Source organism: Candoia aspera, chromosome 13 (genome assembly GCF_035149785.1).
Source record: "Candoia aspera isolate rCanAsp1 chromosome 13, rCanAsp1.hap2, whole genome shotgun sequence".
NCBI lineage: Eukaryota > Metazoa > Chordata > Lepidosauria > Squamata > Boidae > Candoia > Candoia aspera.
In genome coordinates, this window is record NC_086165.1 from 15,791,610 (window position 1) to 15,807,209 (window position 15,600).

The following is a 15,600-nucleotide window of genomic DNA, read 5'->3' on the forward strand; positions in this document are numbered from 1 at the left end:
AATTGAAGTTTCTTTTGGTAAACAGGGAATCCCCTTGTGGCTTCCTTCTCTTGTAGAGCACGGAATTAGCTTTATCTCTAGAATGGTGAGCTCATCAGGAGTGATGTAATCTCCAAGAAGGAAAGCAGCAGCACAAGATCTGTCTCAATATTTGCAGAACTTTGTAGGCCAAATCCCTATCTCAAAACACCAACATATCTGAGCCATATTTTGTGGCATTGTTTAAGGATATTTCCCTGATGTTGCTGTTAGAGGTTTGGTTCCAATGTTCCCCTTTTCGTTAAAAAGAAAAAAAAAAAAAGGGGGGGGGAACCCACGCTTCTTGTTTAACGTTTACTGATTTCCCTCATTGTATTGTTTTTTTCTCTGCAACAAAGGGAACATTGGCATGGTTACATACATAGTTGACAGGAAAGCTCTTCGGATTTTGATGTTTCATACCAAGTAAGAACCCAGACTCACCAACTCCAATTCATCCTCCTCCGACTGTACTCAGCAAATAAGAGGAATAATAAAATTACTAAGAATAGATAGTATTCCAGAATAAAAGAGTCATGTTGTGGCTTGAAAAGCTAGCTATATTTAGCCTCGCTAGTATTTTGAATTTACATAGAGTACTATGTGTAACAGCATAATTTAAGAAACCTAAATCAGCCAGTCTGGCAAAGATTCTACCTACAACTGGTCTAGATCCTATGTGAGCAAACTAATGCTGCTGTATTATTCTGACAGAGAACATTAATTTATTATGGTTAGCATAATTAACGTTAGTTCAGTTAAGCCAGTTCGGCAGCTGGCAATCCCAGATTGCATTCAGTGCTAAAAATTTAGTGGATCACCTAAGTTCCACTTCAAACTCTAATTAAATGGGGACAAATAGCAACTATTTGAAAGTTTAGAGCCTAGTTTGTAGGAATGAGAAAAGTAAATGGAAATTGCACAGCTGACAAATGGTACCCTTCACAGACCAGATGGTTCAAGGTCAGAAGTTAAGCTTCAACCCCCCTGTCATCTGTCTACCCCTTGAGAAAGTAAAGCCTGAAGTTATGAGTCAATACTTGGTTCTAGCTCAGATGCTATGCCAAGATTCCAATGCCTTGCATAATTTTTCACTTTTTCCTATGACTGGAAACATTATATACGCAAAGTACCGCATATACACTGATAAAAGCAATCAGCTTTTCTCAGTGCAGACCTGCAAATAGCCTCAAATAGCTATAAACTTGAATATATACATAAAACTGTTCTATATTAGATCATACTATGCCAAACCTTTTCCCACAAAAGGAGACGACCACTGGCTTATCCGTTAGAATTTTAAGAATTAAACAAATACATGGTGGATATGTCTAACTGGCAGCAGCATTCTTCAAGATTAGGTGCTGGGAACTGGAGATGGGAAATAGGGGAGGGCCTTTGTTTTCATAATGTCCAGATTGTGAGCTTCTGAGAAGAAGTTAGTTGGCTATGGTGTGAAACAAAATGCAGGACAACAGATAACTCTGATCTGTACTGGCAGGAATTTTCATGTTCTTTATAATTTTGTGTATTTAAAATTAAGTGGATAAGCAAATCATTTAGTACAAAGAGAAAAGGTATGAACCCAATGGGAATAGGTTATAGAGTTGTGTTAAGAAATGTTAGTGCATTTTTTAAATTCATACTATGTTTCACTGGATAGAAAATTGGGGAAGAATGATTAGAGCACAGGCTTGACACTGCCTTTGAACTTATCACTTCAAGTCCCATTTTGAATGAAAGTCAAATGAACACCCAAGAAAATGAGCAATTAGCAGCATTCACACAAACAAAATAAAGCACACACCATTCCTCAGAGTGCTTATATTCTGAAAAATAGATCCTGAAATATTCTTGAAAATTGATACTTATCAAGGTCACCCATGAGGGTTGACATAAAGAAACATAAAGAATGGCATGAATAATACAAAAACATGTTAGATTTCAGAGCAACCACTACTAAGCCATACTGAAGTTTAGTACCTAGAGCACCTTCCCCATACAGAATCTTCCGTGTGGGTTTCCAGAATTCACAACCATTGTGGTAAGGTAATAGCTCGCAGAAGTAAAAAGACTTCTGCCTGCAACTAGTTTGAAAGTTATTTCAGATGCATGAATAAAGAAAAGGAAAGAGTAAGCACACAAACGATTGTGGGTCATTTCCCCCTGCAAAGAAGTGCTGCTTCTTAATGCTTAGCATGTGAAGGTACCCTCAAGTACAACACCCAAATAGTATTTGAGGCAACATTTTTGTGCATAGAGTCGGCAACTGCACTTTTAAACCCCTCTAAGAATACAGTACATGCACAAGTGGTCAGAAGGAAAACCTTACCAATGGAGGCATCATGCCTTTGCTAGACGGAGGAATGACAACCCGGAGATCTGGTTTGCGACTGTTCATTCCAAGACTGCCCCCACCAGGAGGTGGGGGAGATTTTGTAGGCATCACTTTGCTTAAACCATTCCCACCACCAGTGCTGCTAAGCAGGCCTGGTGATGCTCGTGAATTCACAAAACCATTTCCTAAGGTAGGAGATAAAGAAAAAGGGAAGGGGATTGACAGAAAAATATTGATACTTTTATCAATAAATATATGACCATTTGATTCTTGCAATTATTGCTTTTATAAGAGCTTACAAAGATACAAACCTCAGAGGTCTTTGGAAACTTCCTCCAAAAAATCAAGAGTGGTACAAAAATACCTACAAGACAACTTCACTGTTCTCTAAATTCAGTTTCAAGACAGGATTGTTATGTTCTGAACATTCAGCTCATGTCCAACAATGACAGGTTCTAACAGCCCAGAACCCACAACTGCATGCCCTTCAAAACTTCCAAGAGAATCTGCAACTCACAGGGTTGTCTGATGAAGAATACTATATAGGAGAAACAAGTGCCAAAAAATATCAGTATATAAGGATAACCAGGCTTCAGGGAATGATGCATCAGTTCAAAGAGATGGAATGATAAGAAAGATGTCCTAATGTCTGTTTTTTTTAACACAGTATTTAAAGATTCTTTATCAGCCTTACCTAACAAATGGTCTTTCATACTCTCACACAACTACAGGCCAACATTCCTTCTGGTAGTAGGAACGTCACTTAGATCTTGGCTTATATTATCTCTAAAAAAGTAGTCCACAAGATACTTTCAACCAATCTGTCAGACTCCTATGGAGCCCAAAAGCATTGTTGTCAATAAATAAAATGTGCAAGGCTCATGGCTTCATTTTGCCAGCTTTCTAAAAATCCTCTCTAATAAAAGAAATTTTAAAAAGTCAAATGGGACAGGGAGCCAGAGAGACAGAAAGGGAGATACACAGAAGCATGCTGGTAGGCATGAAAAACATGCTTGCCTTCCCCTGGGCTATTTACACACAGCAGCACAATACACAGGAATAATGGTTGAGTAAGTGCGGTTGCCACAAATCACAAACTTTGTTCTCTACTGTTCTCTTTGAAGATACCAAATTTCCTGCTCAGAAAAATAAAGTAACTCCTGCCATGCTTTTTTCCCCACCCCAATCAGCATTTATTCAATTGTTGGAGGTATTAATAAGCTTGTGAGAACAATGATGCCATTGTTGTTTAGTCTGGTTTGATATATATATATTTTTTTAGAAAACTCAAAGGGAGAACCCCCAAAACTTGCCCCAAAACATGCCTTGAAGATTATGACTGATTAGGGACCAAAAAGTATTAACTGTTGCTAACTTAGGCTACCAAAGGTTAGAAGTCTATAGAAAAGTCTATAGCTGACTAGAAAATGGAACATTCCAAATTGCCATGATATGTATGGATATGTACACATACATCCGCTCATGCGCACACACACACAGAACGTACATAAAAAATTCAGATGCTCAGTTACAATGTATATATATCTAGAACAGGGCTTCTGAGAAATAAGATGCTTTGGAGAACTTTAATAGCAGAACTAATAAAAGTATATTCACTATTCTATTGTTTTATGACACAAAATCTGCCAGGTTTAAAGAAATGGGATGTAGACACTGATTATATATCACACTAAAACAAAAACAAAAAGTATGTATGTATTGTAGGGGATGGTGCTTCCCTATTTCTCCCAAAAAGTTTAGCATCCCATTTACCACACTGTACAGAATTAGGGAGAAACTTACTGAATCAGCTGCAAAACTGACTGGAATCAGGGTTGAAGTTGATGATAACTCTTGTGTGTTAATAAAACTTCCCTAATGGGCACTAATCCAGGACGTGGTGGCGCTGCGGGTTAAACCGCTGAGCTGCCGATCGGAAGGTCGGCGGTTCGAAACCGCGCGGCGGGGTGAGCTCCCGTTGCTCGTCCCAGCTCCTGCTCACCTAGCAGTTCGAAAACATGCAAATGTGAGTAGATCAATAGGTACCACTTCGGCGGGAAGGTAACGGCGTTCCGTGAGTCATGCTGGCCACATGACCCGGAAGTGTCTATGACAACGCCGGCTCCAAGGCTTAGAAACGGAGATGAGCACCGCCCCCTAGAGTCGGACACGACTGGACTTTATGTCAAGGGAAACCTTTTAATGGGCACTAAGACTAATCCATTCAGCTCCCACATTTATTATAATATGCCATTTTTAAAAATTGTACTCAAAAGCTCAATCTGGCAGTTTTCTTACCTCGACTAGAACTATGCATGGAATGTTCTGTTAACAATTAGAAACCAGATCAAAGTATTCCATTTGTCCCATTTTATAACACAGAGTTTATATTAAATACGGAGCTATGCAAAAATCAGAAACTTACTCTGCACTCCATGTTCTTAAGTAAATTAGTAAAGAATGTACACATCAATTACATATTTAAATGAGAGAGATTCAACACTTCCAAAGCTTTGTATTCTTAGGGAACGCTGTCCACATCCCTGTCTATCAAAGAACATTTGAACTCTAAATTCTTAAGCAGATTCCAAGATCTACACTGGGCAATAGAACTGAAGTTCTAGAATACACTTACTTACGGGAAGACCAAATATGAAAAGTAAGCTGCCGTTCAGAAACGGTTGTTTGTCTAATGATTTCTTTTTTAATCCCTTCAATCGTGTCTGATTCTCGGAGACTGTTTGGACAAGTCCCTGCAGTTTTCTTGGCAGGGTTTTTCAGAAGTGGTTTGCCATTGCCTCTTTCCTAGGGTGAGAGTGTGTGACTGGCCCAAGGCCACCCAGCTGGCTTTGTGCCTAATATTATTACTATTTTATTCTGCATATACTGGATGCTTGAACTGCAAGTATTACTTTGTGCTCTTGGATAAATGAAAAATCCCTGTGACTTACTAAAAAATATAGGTCCAAGAAATACTTCTATAACCCTAAGTATTTGGATTATTGCTGTAACAAAGGCCTACGAATATAAACGTGCCTAGGGCCTACATGTTTCTTAATGCAGCCCTAATCCTGGAAAACAGTTTGAAAACCACAGAATAGAAGCCCATATCAGATTCCATACGCACCTATAAATAAAATATAGTCCCAGAACGTCCATTACTTTTTTTTCACATACTACTCTGTACAAAAAGCTATCTTTCTCTATTTTATTTGGACACATAAGTAGGCAGGATTCACACATTACCATGTTAAGTACACAAGATGTTTTTTCCTATCATCTTGTATAATTTTTTGTCTTTTTTTTAAATCAAAATCTTGTCTTGTCTAAAACCAACTTTCTCTAATATGGTGCCTTGAAATTATCACCCCCCCCCCAAAAAAAAGTGTAGTCATACCAAAATTACAGATTAAAATCATTTCACAAATGTTTGGCTCCAATAAGCTTGGCAAGCACCGGGCTGGGGAAGACTGTCCTATATCATCATTATATCTAACCACAGCTGGTCCATGTCTGAACACAATGACATACAAAGTGCTCTAACATGGCTTATTTTGCTTAGTGATATATGTAGCCACTGTGAAAAGCATGGTGTGTGAACCAGACTGCTATAGCTTGTTCAACAGTTTAGTGTGATGTGTAATGCCAAATGGATCTGAATGGTTTTAATGGATCACTGTTAAGATTAGCTTCATTTTACAATTCACAGGTAATACGAAGCGGTGGCAAATAGGGTCCAACAGTAGAAAGGAGACAGAACATGAGCCCAAAGCTGTTGAACCTCAGTCTCATAATTTTATGGTGAATCCAACCTATGATTTGAAGCTAGCTTGTTTGAACAAACCATAGTTAGCTATAATTTGTCTACACATGGATATTACAAGTAGCTGTGGTTAATTCAAACTAGAAACAAAAAGTTCAGAGTTTTTTTTTTTTGTAGCTTCATTTAGAGGGATGCAAACCTATTTTTTCCGACAAAGCTGTTGTTTACAATGAAAACCCTACTCATCAGCCCAAGTCTTCCTTTTCTTTGGTTTCTCTGTAACACCTGTAACTTTTCTATTTTGGTATGAATTTTAAGGAACTTAAAACAATACATCTCAAATTCTACAAGGGACAGTGGAAGTTAACAAAAATAAGCCAAATTAAGCAACACAAATTTAGTCATGTAAATGCTTAAATGTTGCTGAATCATTCACCCTAGCCATTCTCTTCTGTAACTCCTTTCATAACCTGTGTTGCTTTCACCTAGATTATGTACAAACCTTGCACTATATATTGTTTAGCTTTATGCATTAGTTATTATTAATCTTGTTTTCAATTTTGTACATATGAATACCTTAACCATAAGGCTACCATTTCATCTTTCTAAAAGCAAGGTACAAATGTCCCTCAGCACCACAATTTTAAATGTATGAACAACTGTACTGTGGCTGTAGCTTAGCAACTGTATTGTACAAACTGCAAATAATCTTGCATGTGGAAGAACACACAGTAATTTTAACTAGCCTAAAAAGATGGGAATCTGGTCAAACATTTGTTTCTGGCCACACAAACACAAACACTCACACACAGGCACAGAGATGGTTGGACCTGAGACAAAAATGAAGAGTCATGGAAGGCTGGTTGGCACACACAGTCAACTGATAGGCAGTGTTTACATAACACATGCAACTGATTTTTAAGAAATTGATGCTAAGCATCTAACCCCATCTGCGCTCTCTGTTTATTATAAAATTAGTTGATGAAGGCAACTTATAAAAGAAAATTCCCATGTAGATTGAGCTATCGCATCTAACTGTGCAGATTACATATATTTCCTTAAATCAAACTGTCTCATCATAGCACCCTTCAGGTGTGTTGCTGTCTTTCACAAGGACAAGACAGACCACAATTGCACTCAGTCTGTCAGTGTGTACTTCCTTTAGGCTTTACCTTAGAAGCTTCTGTAAACAGAACACATTGTACCACCTACTAATCTATGGTCATTTTCCATGAAATGGTAGTGAACATAAGCCCTCTCAAGATCTGTAGTATGGGCTGCATTTCAAATTCTGAATTTTGAAGACGTGTGATGGGTGTGCTTGTACAAGGGCTACTGAGGAGCCTATGCCATTCACAAAATGGCTGCCTACAGGCCACAATCAATTGCAAAGCACTAATTACCTGGATGCTACTTGCCACTCACTCTAGCCACACAGCCAGAACTCTCCCTATTATCTCAGTTGATCTTTTTTTTCCCCCTGGGGAAGGTTTGAAAGCAAGCCCCAGGCTGTAGCCATCCATTGCTTCTGTTTTTTAGAAAGCTTATAGAACCTGTTTGAGACCTACAGGAAATAAAGAAGATGCCGAAGGCTGACACTTTGCTTTGTACCATGCCAGCTTCCCATAAATTGACACCCCACCCCACCCCACACAGGATGTAATGGGTGAGGAAGGGCAGGGAGCCTGGCAGACACCAAGGGAATTTCTGCAGAGAAACTGATGGATCTCCAGTTGCCATAATAGTTGACAATTAGAAGGGGTAGAAAATAAAGACATGTGCACTTCACAGTATTGAGCACTGTGTGTGTGCCCCAATTGCTCTCTAACAGTGGAAATCCCCAGAAGTGATAGACACAAACATCCTCGCACAATCTGAATTATTTGGAAAGCAAGGTACAGTACACAGAATGGAAAGAAAGGCTTGCAAGAATATACAGTAATACCATACTAGAAGCTTGCAACATCTATTTAAGAAAGCCCGCCTTTCAGTTTAAAAGGCAAAATACATCATTATGCTTACTTCTGTCAGCCAACTTGTTTAAAACCAAGGCTAATTCAATTCAGCACTCAAGATCACTAATATTATACTGTGCACTCAGTCATGAATCTACCAATGAGGTTAATTGTCCATTACAGTTTTCTGGTAACATCACAGCCTGTTTTTTTCAGTGGAATACATCAGAAACAGAATTTGGCAGCAACGGATACACCCACGGTAAACAAGTGCTCGGGACTCGTATATTATTCAGAAGTCTTTCAGAACAGAGTCTAAAAGACCAAGCTCTAAGCAAAGATACCTGAAGTAATCCCCCATTAATTGCAATAGGGATTTCTTCAAAGCGAGCGTGCTCACGAATATTTATTTAGCCATTTGGTTTATCACAAGAATTACATCAGTGCACAGAGCTAATCTTTCTTCTCCTTTTTTTTTACACTACCCTTCCTACTCTTTCCAAGTATGTGGGCAACTCATGAGTTAAAGCCGTTCTGCTTTTGCTTCCACACCCAATACAATCATTTCCTGAAGCCCTTCTTACAAGGGACTGTCAGTCTTGAAGAGAGGATTTTATACCCTTTAATGGCACTGTAAGACATAAGACCTTTCTCAGCTGAATATTCTGTGCAGAGCTTTACTCATGCAGGCAGATTTATCTGACACACTGCCAGAAAGCAGAGCCATTTTCTAGATAAGGCATCAGCATAGGAGGGGCCGAGAATACAGCTTATCCTCTATACTCCCGGTTGTGCAGAGTTTCTCTTTCCCTCATAGGCATACTTTGTGATCGTTTGCTCAGGTTGCAACAACTTCCTCACAACTTAAGAATCTACTGACAGACAGAAAAGTCTCTGTTCTTCAATATCTGACAAGATGCTTCAGTAGAGGCACATGTTGTTGAAACAAGAACATCAAATCATAAATCAAATTGGAAGGATAAAGCATGAAATTTTTCTGCAAAAGGTTAGGGGCCAGCGGCAAATAACGATTGTAAGATGATGTAATTGTCAGAAAGCTTTGTCAAATAAAGCCTGGGTAACCCTTTCCGTGCCAGCTCCCTCTTGTGCACAAGCAAAGCCGGTAACATGCACCTTTCAAATGCAAGTGCAAAAAAAGGAGTATGAGAAGAACACATACTGTGTACATCTGGATAAGCATTCGGAAAACGCAGAGAGACAAGCGTAATCATTCTCCAAAATGCACTTTTAACGAAAGTACTTTCATGTTAAAAATAGCTCTACTGGATGGCATGGCATTTCTACAAATGTAAGAAAAATACTTCTTTTAAAACAAACTTGTCCACCAGGTTAAACCAAACAGCATTTATTGCTGTCAGTTACTAGTTTATCCCAGAAAAAGGAGTTGGCCTATAAGATAATTTAAAGCCAAAACTAAAAATAGTAAGAACTTCAACTATTTATTATCTTCAAGCTTTTTAATATGGTCTTTCTTACTTAATAATCCATTATTAAAGTAATATCAAAATCTATATCCCAGCCCAGTATTTCACAATAACATTGCAATATATCATTATGTATGACTGGAGAGCTCTTCATCTTTCAGTGTTCCTCTGAAAATGAATTAAAATTTGTCAAAGAAAAAAGTGAAGGTACATGTATTATAACCTATGCAATATAAAATTATAGCAAAGAAAGCCTTACAAATACATCCACTGTTAGGACTGATAATTAAATGATATGTATCATTAAACAGCTTCTCTGGTAAAAACTAGGCTCCTGAGGGCAGCTTGTGCTAAAGACTAGAACAAAACATCTGGTTCACACAAACACACTTTTGCCTGAGTAGCTTACCATTAGCAATCAAAAGCCAGGTAAAATCAGAGCTACTTCAAAAGCTGTCCAGTTTTATCCATTTGTTGGGAAAAGATTTTTCATGCCATGAAGCTCCAAATGAAATGGCTGTTTCTTAAGCTTTGTTGTTTAGAGATAGCATATGGCATGCTTTCCCATTCTGTAGTTGATATTAATCATGATGGATTGTTCCTTGGGGGTGGTGTAGATATATTCTTCTACAAACACAGAAGCTTCGCTGCTTCTGCCAATTCAAGCTGAAGAACAAGTGTCAGGGAAAGCCTTCAAACAGAGAGCTTTTCTAGCTAGCCTTGATGTCCAAAGGTATGAGCAGCTATTACTAAGTCTGATGATTAAAAAGGGAAGGCAAACTTTTGCAACTTTTGAACTTTTTGGGAATATTTTCTGCTAATGTAAAATAGATGCATTAAGTCTAGCAGATTTCTTAAGCCTACTGGAGACTTGTTTTGGTTTAACTACCCCCTACCGCATTGTACAGGGACGCGGTGGCGCTGCGGGTTAAACCGCTGAGCTGTCGATCGGAAGGTCGGCGGTTCGAAACCGCGCGGCGGGGTGAGCTCCCGTTGCTCGTCCCAGCTTCTGCACACCAAGCAGTTCGAAAACATGCAAATGTGAGTAGATTAATTGGTACCGCTTCGGCGGGAAGGTAACGGCGTTCCGTGAGTCATACTGGCCACATGACCCGGAAGTGTCTATGACAACGCCGGCTCCAAGGCTTTGAAACGGAGATGAGCACCGCCCCCTAGAGTCGGACACGACTGGACTTTACGTCAAGGGAAACCTTTACCTTTACCTTACCGCATTGTACCAACATACTTCTTCGTCTATCACCAACTTCCAGTGGCACAATTGCCTGGGGAGGAAAGACTAGGGGCTTATGTATGAGCCAGATTGACCTTGACTGACTTTCTATCTATCTAGTCTTTTTCACATGAATTGATGAAATCTGTTCATGCTGCTTTGTGTTCCAGACAAAGACAAGGATCTAACCAAGTAAAATGTAACAGTGCAAATCATCATTATATAGAGTTTGGAAGTTTAACTTCAAGTAAGTACCACATCTCACATGTTTTTAAAATTATTTTTCTTCCTCAAACCCTACCATCACAATTAACTCCTTAGCTTCATTTACAAGGCTGATATAAATGTTTATGCTTATTGTTCTGGGGACTAAGATGGCTGGCAAGCTATCAGGCTCTGAGTATTTGTTTAAATTAGCCTTCATCCAAATGAACAAAGAATGGAGAACCTACAATCTTCCAGGCACCAAGGTGAATGATGAGAGATGATGGGAGTTGCTAATTGGGAATATTTGTAGGGTACATGGTCCATACTCCTGCTATAGGGTCATCATAAATAAAATATAAAAGCATTTTGTACAATGAAGTGGATTTTAAGCATTATTTATTATCAGTGTAACATTCAGATAGGATCAATATTTAAATGGAACTGATGAGCTGATAATTCCAGGAAATGGGTGCCTGAGTATACAGTTCCCTATCAAGTTAGAACCTATTTGCCTTTCAAACGTGGCAGCTGCCTGTCTCCCTCCTTTCCTATCCAACCCACCCTCAACAGCCAGTTGCTGGTGATAAGCTTTCAGTGGTTGCTAGTTTGGTTCTGGGTCCAATTTAAGTATTTACAAGGAACAGAACTGCACTTCTGGTGAGCTACAAAAGCTACTAGAATTATCAGTCAGATTCCGAAGTAAAAGTGTGGGCTTCTAACCAATAATGCAACTAGGAACAAACATCAGACCCCCATAAGCACATTCTCTTCATCTCCTTCCTTGGTCAGAGTGATGTTTCTGATTACCTTAAAGTTCAACTCTGTGGTGTCTGAAATGTTATTTAAATTTTAAGCTACAGTTTGAACCCAACAGGAAATGATAGTTTAGATAATACGGATCAGCATACCAAAAGAAAATATGAGCATATGGGCCTGATACTTGTTCCTGATTTGTACCTTGGCAACCTGGATCATATTGCTTGGTTTGTATGTCATACTAAGCCAAGATTTTCAGAGTTTGTTGAATAAACCAGCTTTGGCTGTAAATCATCGTTTATGTCAATTGTCATCCAGGGTATAGAGCAAACAATAATGGCAGGATTCATGCAACATGCTACACTAAATTCAAACCCACCGTGTTAACACGTAGCAAAATGTTTTAACACAGCCACTGTCTTCTACAAAAGACTACAGAAACTGTAGACTCTCTCACTGCAATCTCACCCTACTTAGTCACAAAAGCAGTAAACTACATAAGACAAACTATCACCCCTCCATGCCTAATTCCCACCTGGGAATAATATTCAAGGTTGTTATAAAGATTAGCAAAAATGTATTCAAACACTCAGGGCCTGGTTGCTTTTGATGCCTGAATTAACAAATAGTGAATAACAATTTAATGAACTGTAGCTTCAAATATCTAAAATTTGGTAAAATCAGTCAGTTTTGCAAAATGCCAGAGCAATCTTTAAAGCCGAAAGAATGCAGTTTCCCACATCCAATGGGCCAAATGTACCTTCAGTTTTACATATAGAATATCCAAAGGACTTCCAACCCTATACATTACGCAGATATACCCCAAGACCTGATTCTGAATATCAGTGGCAGGAAGGATCAATCTCCTTCTCAGGAGAGATTCTACGCTCTTCATTCCAGGCTAGCTGATCCTTCACCACCAAGTGATACTGGGAGTAGGCAAGTCATACTGGCAGCAGGTGTTCATGCCATCTTCCGGTAATTTGAGAATTGGAACACAGATGCCTCCACACTGACTGAAGCAAACAGCACACCTCCCTACTGTCAACAAGTACCAAGGGAAAAAATAATCACCCTTCAAAGTCAAGCTCACATGCAAGCTGATTCTGTTCCCCTTTTCTGATCATTGCTCTCCTCAATTAATATATACAAAGTTATGCACCCTGTACTGTGACAAAAACAGAAGGCCACTGGCCTGCAAGGACCAAAATATAAAATTAAAGGGATAGTAATGTCTTACAAGAATCAATGGGTTAAAATGTAAGCTAACCAGTTTCTAAGCACTGTCACTTATTTTGGTTCAGGTACACAAAAACTTGCATGCCCAAGCCAACACTAGAACGAGCAAAACGTCTTCTCAAAAAAAAAAAAAAAAAAAGTGGTCTACTAAGCTTTGCTTTCTTCAGAAAGCACTCAAATACCATGACACCAATTATGCCTTTTTTTATAGTGAAAATACAAAATTTTAAAACTTACCCACTGGACTAGAACCAGTTCCATTTGGCACTGAGAGATCTGTGGTGGTCAACATACCACCTAATTAAGCAATAAAGAGAAAAAAAAGATGCGTATTACATTCCCTCTAACATACTGAACGTAGATAGCACAATGTGGAAGATTATAAGAACTTATATAGAGAAAAAGTCTTACTTGCGCTGCCTGTACTTGGTGGTCTCTGAGGGCCTCCAGGTGAGACATTTCGATGCAGTGAAGCTTGAGGAGGAGTGAGCATTGTGGGATCTGTCAAGGTAGAACTTGCTGCCAAGGCTGGGGATACAAGAGAACTCCCAGGGCTAGTATAACTTAAAGAATTGGGGCTGGATACAGGAACAGTGACCGACATTGAGAAGTTCTGCGGAGGTAACCCAGGCTGGAAAGGGGAGGGGGGGTTATGTGAGACAGAAAAATACAACTTTTTAAATCTTAAGTTGTAATCAAGTGTTAGAATACTAGCTTTGATATTTGCAAAATGCACGGATCATAAATATTGTTTAATGTAAAGTATTGGTATCTCTTACATACAATGACAAGTTTCAGAATTAGTTAAGAAATGAAGAGCTTTTAATTACTTCAAATTCGTCACTTTAAGATATGGTTTATTCAACGTTGCAAGTAGGAAATGAAATATGTTAATTGATATTCATGTGTTACATTCAAGCAAACATTTTAAAGAAAACGTATTTGCTTTAAAAAATCCACAAACTGTAAGTTGGACTGCTACTATCTGAAATAACATGCAGATAAAAGTATACTACTCACAAAAACTCTCTAAGACCTATTTTATTTTTAGCAGTTGAACATAAATTTAATTTCATACATTAAAAGTTTGAAAGTTCCCGAGAGGCTAATAAAATGTTAGTGTGTTATGGTATTCTAACAGTATTCATGTGTGAGGGACAGAGCGCTTGTGGAAGGAATGTGTCTGAAAGAATGTTGCACTAAAGTCATCTACACACAGATAAACTTTATAAGCCTTTCTATTTATAACACTCCCTTATGGCTTTCAAGTTCTTTCTCGAAACTCATCTTTTACATGAAGCTTTTCGCCCTTAATCTGTACATTCCTCTCTGTGTACAGCCAAGCATGTAACTATGTTTCCCATATTCTTTCTCTGCTTATGGGATTTAAGGCAGCAGTTTTTCTTCTTATAATCTGTCAAGCATCATGCATTTGAATGGTACTATGTATAACAACAAAACCAAGTAACTAATGATTTAATTGACTGCTAACTCATTACAATTTGGGTAATTATATAAGTACATGATATCATGAATGAGGATTTTGCCTTACAAAGTGCACTAGAAATCCTCCTCCTTCGTTAACAGTTTGTATGTTAAGAATATATACATTACAACATGCTACACACACACACACATATATTCATTCATGTGATTATGAATCAACAGTCCTTAACATAAACAATTCCTTAAAGTAAAAAACTATTGAGGAGGTCCTTTTTGATAAAAGAGCTATTTCTCATCCATCCATACGCCTATGACTTCAGGTACATCAGGAGATATTGCAAAGGCTTATGTATTTCTAAGTACTCATGAGGGCTAGAACCTTCTTACTGAAATGCACCATTTCTTAGTATACAACAGGCTTTTCTTGCTGCATTCTATACCAAAGTAGATGTACCACTCAAACTGCATCACTCAACAGAATTTGCATAATAGGATTCTTATAACCATTCAAGATTTCTACCTCAGATATACCCACCTTGAGTGGGTACTTCTGCTTTGCAAGCAGAAAGAGCCATATATGGTAGTATCATAAAGTCTTCTCATGCATGTAATAAAAGCACAAGGCATACCACAGTACTCACTGCGATTTTATGATTCCGCATCATATTATCAAACTCTTCATTAATTTTTTTATATTTTTCTTCTGTATGTGGCGTGAGCACATAGGAAGTGTCAGGGTCTGGGCTGTCGCACCCTCTGTTTTCCTTCTTGTTCAGAGCCTAAATAATGAAGTTAATAAAAAGAATCAACAAATAAAAAGTAGGAGCTAAGAGAAGTACTTACAGGGCCTCGTTTGAAAATAAAATCACTATCTTCACTTAGTTTGCTGAATCTGTCCTCCGAGAGTGGGCTGTGCTCAAAGTAATCGTCAGCATCAGGGCTCTCACAACCATTAAGGCCTTTTTTTCTTAAAGTCTGAAATACAATTGGAAAATTCACACACACAGAAAATACTACACTTGCCATGTTGTCATTTAAATCGCAAAGCTGTATAAAGAGGGCACAGACTGTTTCACAGCCAAAGCCACAAAAGTATTGGTTTCTTACAACACTGCAACTTTTCAACATTTGTAGCAGAACTGTAATTCCCCATCCCCTCAGTAACCAACACAGAATATTCCAAATTTCTGGCGTACTTTAAA

At 38.4% G+C, this 15,600-nt stretch overlaps 1 protein-coding gene across 3 annotated transcripts in view; it reads right to left on the reverse strand.

Annotated features, from left to right (window-relative positions):
• MEF2A (myocyte enhancer factor 2A) overlaps positions 1-15,600 on the reverse strand; it is an 82,331-nt gene that overhangs the window by 12,438 nt on the left and 54,293 nt on the right. Inside the window, exons 4-8 of one of the 3 annotated variants that reach the window (XM_063314490.1) lie at positions 15,242-15,373; positions 15,040-15,177; positions 13,364-13,583; positions 13,190-13,249; positions 2,351-2,541 (exon numbers count right to left, since the gene is read on the reverse strand). In XM_063314490.1, coding sequence (XP_063170560.1) covers positions 2,351-2,541; positions 13,190-13,249; positions 13,364-13,583; positions 15,040-15,177; positions 15,242-15,373 — 741 coding nt within the window. The remainder of the gene's footprint in view (positions 1-2,350; positions 2,542-13,189; positions 13,250-13,363; positions 13,584-15,039; positions 15,178-15,241; positions 15,374-15,600) is intronic. The other 2 variants (XM_063314487.1, XM_063314489.1) reach the window with 2 other exon arrangements.